The sequence below is a fragment of the Scophthalmus maximus genome, chromosome 13, assembly GCF_022379125.1.
Source record: "Scophthalmus maximus strain ysfricsl-2021 chromosome 13, ASM2237912v1, whole genome shotgun sequence".
NCBI classification, from domain to species: Eukaryota; Metazoa; Chordata; class Actinopteri; order Pleuronectiformes; family Scophthalmidae; genus Scophthalmus; species Scophthalmus maximus.
The window spans coordinates 19,543,329-19,550,733 of NC_061527.1; the positions used below are offsets into that span (position 1 = coordinate 19,543,329).

Consider the following 7,405-nt stretch of genomic DNA (forward strand, 5'->3'; position numbering starts at 1 on the left):
TGAGAGAGAGAGGGAGAGTGTGTGTGTGTGTGTGTGTGTGTGTGTGTGTGTGTGTGTGTGTACATGCATGTTCGGGCCTATGTAAAGATAGTGGATATAGATCATGCAAAACGATTAGAGGGATATGTCAGACTACTTTCTGTTAAGAGGTGTTGTAATAACAGTGGTGATCTCTCTCCCGATTGGATAAAATTCATGTAGTGTAATTTCATCAGCCATTGCTCCAGTGTGACGCGTAACCATATTCCATACGTTATCTTGTGTGACGCGATTGCAGTGCATTTCAACTTGCAACCACCATCAGAGGATTAATCTGGGGTTGAAAACTGTGATAATAATCAAGTAGCGTCTTTTTATATTACAGGTTTGTGAAAACAAGTTATGAGTTGACCATTCTCAGAGTGGTTTTGCTGTCATATAGTTCAATGTAAAGAGTTGCCAGATGCATTAAAACACCAAACTGTCCAGAGCTCCGGGAAAAATCGATAATTGAATGGTGGAAAAATGAGAATAATGGTACATTATTTAGAGCAACGGTTGTTCCATTTACTGCCACCAGGGGGCAATTTCTTGGATTTCACTAATGTATTTCTATGGACCGGTCCATTACCTGAGCCTCGAGTAGTAACACCTGAGGCTTAGAGCAAAGCCTCACAATATCCATTAGTACACGCACACACACATATATATATATATATATATATATATATATATATATATGTGTGTGTGTGTATTTATAAAATGTATATTTTTAGAGAGCATCCTGCTTAAGTTGACAAATGTGTTATTATTAAAATGGTCTGTTTAATTATTATTATTCCACTCTTTTCTCTTCTCCACTCAGCAGGAGAACTCATGTGATCGCAGATATTCGGTTTTATCAGATGGTGTGGCCCACTCTGCACGTGTGCACGACCTTTGAACCGAGAGCAGCGTGTGTGTGTGTGTGTGTGTGTGTGTGTGTGTGTGTGTGTGTGTGCCAGGCACTATAAAAGTAGCTCTCAGCGAAGGAGGGAGCAACAGGTGAACCAGGTGAAGCCTCCTCCTCAGAGCTCCGCTGCAGGTGCGTCCACTGTTGTTCACACTGGGGAAGGAAAGGAAAAGATGTTGACGGACTGAATCCTGACCGTTGCTGTCGAGGATGTGTTACAGAAGAGGGGGAGATTAGTTCAGGGTCCAGTGGCTACAGCATGTGAGGAGCGCAGCTGTGTTTAGAGAAGGCAGTTTGTTCGGATGATATTTTATCGTTCAGATCTTGTTTCAGAGCCATTCGAGTGATATGGTTGTTTTGGTCTTTTTGTACAAGCTCCAAAAATTCAAAAGTTGAGGCTGTTGTGTTATCTTTTAGTATTTTAAAACGTTGAATTGAGTCAGTTCAAAGGTGCCTTGCACTGGTAGCACATTGACACTTCAACAAAATCCGCTTCTGCTTTATAATTACAACTTTTTTTTCAAATGTATGACATTATTTGAGTGAATCATCTGTTGTTGTTGTTGTTGTTTCTAATTTGTGACTTCTCTCCTGTCCTCCTGGTAGCCATGGCTCCGAGATCAAAAGTGGGGAGCGATTCCTCCCCAGCTCTCGGTATGTCCTGTTCTAGTCCGAGACACTGTGAATCTCTTTGTTTTTGGCCACCGTTTCCCTAACACTGTACACTGCCCTGCATTAGATGACAACGCTCCGACTAAGGACATCCCGCCCGCTTACTCCACCGTGGACCTGGTGAACGAGGATCCAGATGCCCAAGATCCCTGGAATCTCCCGGAGCTCAAGGACACGGGGGTCAAGTGGTCAGGTGAGGCCGCCGGTCATTGTGGCAGCGCAGCACGGACGCCTCAATGCACAATCTGTCTCCGGTTCAGCACTATTTGTTTTGTTCTCTTACAGAGCTGGATACAAAGGGGAAGATCATAAGCGTGCTGACCGGTTTTGTGAAGCTGATTCTGCTGCTCGGACTCCTTTACATGTTCATTTGCTCGCTGGACGTTCTCAGCTCCGCTTTCCAGCTGGTCGGAGGTAGGAATGGAGTCACAGAATTACAGTTGATCGCCACCATCGCCACCCATCACTGCACGGGCCGCGTAGCCCATTTGCTTGTTACCACGAGGACCAACAAAGTGCTGCTTGTGCAATGCGTATCAATTTAAACCCGAGGCTGTTTATGTGTGTGCGTGTGCGCGCAGGCAAAGCGGCGGGTGACATCTTCCAGGACAATGTTGTGTTGTCCAACCCTGTGGCCGGCCTGGTGATCGGGGTGTTAGTCACTGTGCTGGTGCAGAGCTCCAGCACCTCCTCCTCTATTGTGGTCAGCATGGTGTCCTCTGGACGTAAGTACACACACACGGACAAACATGTACATGCCGTTACATTGAAGATGGGTGCATACACTTGCACTTGAGTGCACATGTAGCTGCGTGTGCACTCTGTAGTGCAGTGGTTCGTAACATGGGAGTTTGCTGCTACAGTGCATTATTACACATTGAGATAATGCTAGCTATCATTTTCAGTGCTGGATGTCCAGTCTGCGGTGCCGATCATCATGGGAGCCAACATTGGAACATCCGTCACCAACACCATCGTGGCCATGATGCAGGCAGGAGATCGAAATGAGTTCCGCAGGTGAATTGGAGCGATGATTATTTGCATCCTGTGACGCGTGCACAGTAGGAAGAATAAAAGCTCTGGTGACGCGGTAAAAAAAAAAAGAAAAAAGAAATGTCTGCTTCAAGTGTGCTTGGCAACATGTTCAAGTGTGCTCCTTCACTTCTTCCCTTGCAGGGCGTTTGCCGGTGCCACGGTCCACGACTTCTTCAACTGGCTCTCTGTGCTGATTCTTCTCCCCCTGGAGGTCGCCACGGGTGTCCTGTACAAACTCACGCAGCTCATCATCGATTCCTTCAATCTCAAGGGCGGGGAGGACGCCCCCGACCTGCTCAACGTCATCACGGACCCTCTCACCAACTCCATCATCGAGGTAGCCGTGGTGACGTTAAGATGAAACCTTACCATCAAGAAGAGGTGCCTTTTGTTTTTTTTCAATTTTAAAATACCTTGTCTTCTCTCAGCTGGACAAATCTGTGATCACCGGCATTGCCACCGGTGACGCCGCAGCCAGAAACAAGAGTCTGATCAAGATATGGTGCAAGAAGGAGACCAACACGGTACGACATCCAACAACAACCTGCAGCACACGGCATACAATTATCAGTGTGCCGCACGCTGAACATAGAACAACAACAGTAGAACCGCATGATGAAGCTATGGTTGCCTCTGCTTTTTTTGTGTTAATGACTGATATTCTCCTGCTTGTATGGTGACCACAGTGATTCTCTTAGATCACACATGTCATTATAATCATTTCAAGAGATTATCGTGAAGCTCAAGCTACTGGGCTCTCGTGTTTAAATCTGTTTGGGGGTTGTTTTTTTTCCTGCCGGTGTCTCTCAGACTTTCTGGAATGCGACAGTGGAGAGCTGCACTCCAGCAGGCGGCCTCTGCTGGCCAGATGGAAACCTGACCTGGACCCAGATGATGAACTCGAGTTGGACCGATTACCAAGAGAAATGTAAGCGTGCAGAAAAAAAAAGAACATTTACAAAGCAATTAGGAATTACCCGATCCGCCAAAGCCCGGTGAAACGTGAGAGAGCCATTCCACAACAACGGCCTGCCTTCAGGCCAGGCCCTCTGATGTTCTGACAATTACTACCTTTGAGTCTTAACAGTGACTCAGCTAATACCCTCTCCTCTCCCGACCCCTCTACCTGCTCAATAGGTCTATTCATGCAGGCTCGCCGAAGCGCCCGAGTGCCACATGACCATAAGACTGATCATTTCTTCAGCCCCTCAATTGAAGTGAACGCGTACTGCTTCATTTTAAAAGACACAAAAAAAAAACCCATACATCTTTCAATTTGACGAGGTCAGAAACAGGCTTTGAGTCACAAACCACCATCAGTTTGTGTTCCTAGTTACACATTTGAAAACTTTTCTTTCCCACTTAAACCCCCCGCCCGCCCACGCCGTATTTGTCTGCTCCATTTATCAAAGAAGATTTGCTCTGGAGTGAGTCAGCCACACGAGGCTATTCTCGGGCCGCCACATAATGCATATGCATTCAAAAAAAGAGGACACTGTATAATGCCAATCATCCCCTCTGACTGTTCCGTTGCAGGCAAACACCTCTTCGTCAACGTGAACTTGCCCGACCTGGCAGTGGGCCTCATTCTCCTGGCCCTGTCGCTGCTCACCCTCTGCACCTGCCTCATCCTCATCGTCAAGCTGCTCAACTCCATGCTGAAGGGGCAGGTGGCTGTGGTCATCAAGAAGGTGCTCAACACAGGTATAACAAAGAAGTTAGGAAAGATATTAAAATGCACCGTTAAGCCTGTCCGATGGTCGGCACATCCGCTCCGATGGTGATGCTCGATGAGCAGCGCAGGCACAGCCTCCCTGCTGCTTCGGGCTCGTCCGCCAGGTCCCAACGGTCCCGCTGTGTGACGGAGAGAGCACAGGCACAAATGCTGTTTTGATAACTAAAAGAAAGCCGGCCGTTGCTCCGGTCACGATGTGTGCAGTCCGCGTGCTCTCTCTCTCGCTCTTTGTCCGGTTTTATCGCTCACCGCCCGTGTTTCCGTTTGGCTGCAGACTTCCCCTTCCCCTTCGCGTGGGTCACTGGATATATTGCAATTTTGGTGGGAGCGGGGATGACCTTCATTGTCCAGAGCAGCTCCGTTTTCACCTCAGCTATCACTCCTCTCGTTGGTAAGTTTAAAGATATCACTGGGAAATGACGTATTGACTCGTCCCAGGACTTATGTCTTGGTGATTTCTCTTCCACCAGGTATCGGTGTCATCAGCCTTGAGAGGGCCTATCCTCTGACCCTGGGGTCAAATCTTGGTACGACGACCACTGCTATACTCGCTGCTATGGCTAGTCCTGGAGAAACACTAGGCAACTCATTGCAGGTAGGATGCACCTCAAAGTTCGCCCTGTGAGCTTGTTTTTGACCAGGCTAGCTGTGTGACACGTTCGATCACGTCCACCATACAGTCGGAAATATCTGGTACACACATTCATGGTCCCCAGAGGCTGAATCCGGATGAGCATGTGACATTTTTCTTTTTTAAAGGGAAATGTCTCAATTATGGTTTGCCATGGAATTTCGTGCAGGTAACATTGGCTCCCATAGGATGAACCCTCAGTATAAAATAATAAAACAGAATGTTGTGTCATTTAGTGCCATCAGCAGGTCAAATTTTAATGCTGACGTGATTTTGGCATGCTAAACTACAATGGCGGACGTGCTGTCATTGAGAGCATGTACGAAAGCTGACATGAGCATTTAGTGCTGCTGTTTATCCACGTTTTCCTCAAAATCGAACAGTTCCCTTGTTTGAAAGTCCTTGATTCGTTTTTTTATCTTCTTCTAGATTGCACTTTGCCATTTCTTCTTCAACATCTTCGGCATCTTGCTGTGGTATCCAATCCCCTTCACGCGGGTGCCCATCAGGTTGGCCAGAGGACTTGGGAACATCACGGCGAAATTCCGCTGGTTTGCCGGCCTCTACCTCTTCCTGTGCTTCCTGGTTTTCCCTCTGTCAGTGTTTGGCCTGTCGCTCGCTGGCTGGCAGGTCATGGTGGGCGTTGGCGTGCCCATCATTGTGTTGATTGTCTTCGTGATCGTCGTCAACGTGATGCAGTCTCGATGCCCCCGCTACCTGCCCAACCTCCTGCGCGACTGGGACTTCTTGCCCCGGCCCCTGCACTCCATGGAGCCGTGGGACCGCGTGGTGACCTCGACCTTCGGCTTCTGCGGCAAACACTGCTGCTGCTGCTGCAAGTGCTGCAAGTGCTGCAGCAGTGTCGAGGATGAAAAGATCAGAAAGAACAGCACCAAGAGTCTGGAGATGTACGACAACCCCGCCATGTCGACAGACGAGGACACAAAGGAGGCCGTTAAAGCAACACATCTGTAATATCATTAAGTTCAATTTGTATATAAATGCAGTAATGTATTTGTAACACACTTGTAACTGTTTAACACTCCTCAGGTTGTGGTATGTGGATGATTCCCTTGTACTGGATGATATATTGCGCACTGCGGTTAACACTGTCAATCACTCTCATACAGGAGGACATGGAGGGAAGTGTTGGACGTTATTATGAACCTGCTGTTTCTGGGCATGTGACGTTTATTCTATGCTGTTTTAAATTTATTGTGGAGACTCACTGTCTGCTATTACGTAACTATGGGTGTTTCTGAATGTCATGACTTATTTCTATTTTTTTATGATAGGTGGTTTTATGATGGGCCCTTTGGTCTTTGAACATCTAAACTCAAATTGTCTATTGTAGCGTTTAAATTATTTGTCCTCCTTCCATTTTTAAGACTATAAAATATTTGTAAATAAAAGAAATTGCTATTTTTAAAGTGCAGTTTTGTCCGTTTTTCTTCCATCCGGTTTCATCAGTTGTATGAAGGTTGTGCAGGATCTGAATGTGGAGCCTACAGGTACTGATCGGTTCATTTGATATTCAGCTCTGATGTTGCTGCCCATGCATCTGTTCCACGTGATAGATGAGAGTAATCTTGTAGGTGTGTTAAAAGTAAATGCCCTGCAGGAGTATATAGATTCCCCAATCTATTTTCCTTGGAGGAGCAGGTTTGTGACTTCAGACTGAAGTGTCGACAAAAGTTTGACCACTGTATAAGTAGCACAACATCGTCCAAGGAGCTCCTGATTTGATTTGATTAAGAAAATTGGAATGGAAAACATTGAAATTCATAGAAATAAAGTTTGGTGGTGGGGTCAGATAAGGTCTGAGCTTGTGAGTCTTATCAAGGTATCTGCTCTACCACCAGCATCACCACCCACACCGCTGTGCCTGGACACTGCCCCCCCTGTATTTATGACGTCCTGGGGCACCCATTCAAGTACAGGACGTTCAGATCAAAGGGACACCTTAACCTTCACTTTTATGGTTTTATTAATTGATTAATTATTAAGAACAGTCACAAGGTGCTGACAGATTAATTACACAATTAATTTCCGGACAATTGCGAATGAATCTGTGTTTGGTCCATACCTCCCCCTTGAAAAACCTTTTTGAATTCGACACCATTGCAGTAGTTTATATTTAATCAATAATAATGAATTAATATGTAGCCAGGTTAATTTCCCAAACACTGATTCATTTGTTAGCCTCAAAGAGAAAAGCTTGTGTTTTTGTGTCGCAGTAGCAATGAAACTGTGTGACAATGGTTAACATAAAACATGTCAAGTTACAGAAGAAACCTCCAGGTCCGTCGATTTCTGATCCGTCGAAGTCGACAGCGCGGTGCCACACGGCACAATAATCAGACACAATCTGTGTGCGCCTCGTACTGTGGCTGGTTTCAAA

General features: G+C 46.3%; 1 protein-coding gene across 2 annotated transcripts; it reads left to right on the forward strand.

The window, feature by feature from the left end:
* Nucleotides 1-954: 954 nt before the first annotated feature.
* slc34a2b (solute carrier family 34 member 2b) lies at nt 955-6,434 on the forward strand. Of its 2 annotated transcripts, none has more exons than XM_035648602.2 (13): nt 955-1,063; nt 1,538-1,585; nt 1,671-1,796; nt 1,889-2,017; nt 2,185-2,328; nt 2,509-2,620; nt 2,780-2,975; nt 3,067-3,162; nt 3,449-3,566; nt 4,175-4,342; nt 4,648-4,764; nt 4,844-4,968; nt 5,434-6,434. In XM_035648602.2, the coding sequence occupies exons 2-13, from the start codon at nt 1,540-1,542 to the stop codon at nt 5,977-5,979; spliced, it is 1,923 nt and encodes a 640-aa protein (XP_035504495.1). In that variant the 5' UTR covers nt 955-1,063; nt 1,538-1,539; the 3' UTR covers nt 5,980-6,434. The 2 variants fall into 2 exon arrangements, with proteins under 2 accessions (XP_035504495.1, XP_035504496.1); XM_035648603.2 differs by lacking the exon at nt 955-1,063 and adding an exon at nt 1,088-1,192.
* The last annotated feature ends 971 nt before the right edge of the window (nt 6,435-7,405 follow it).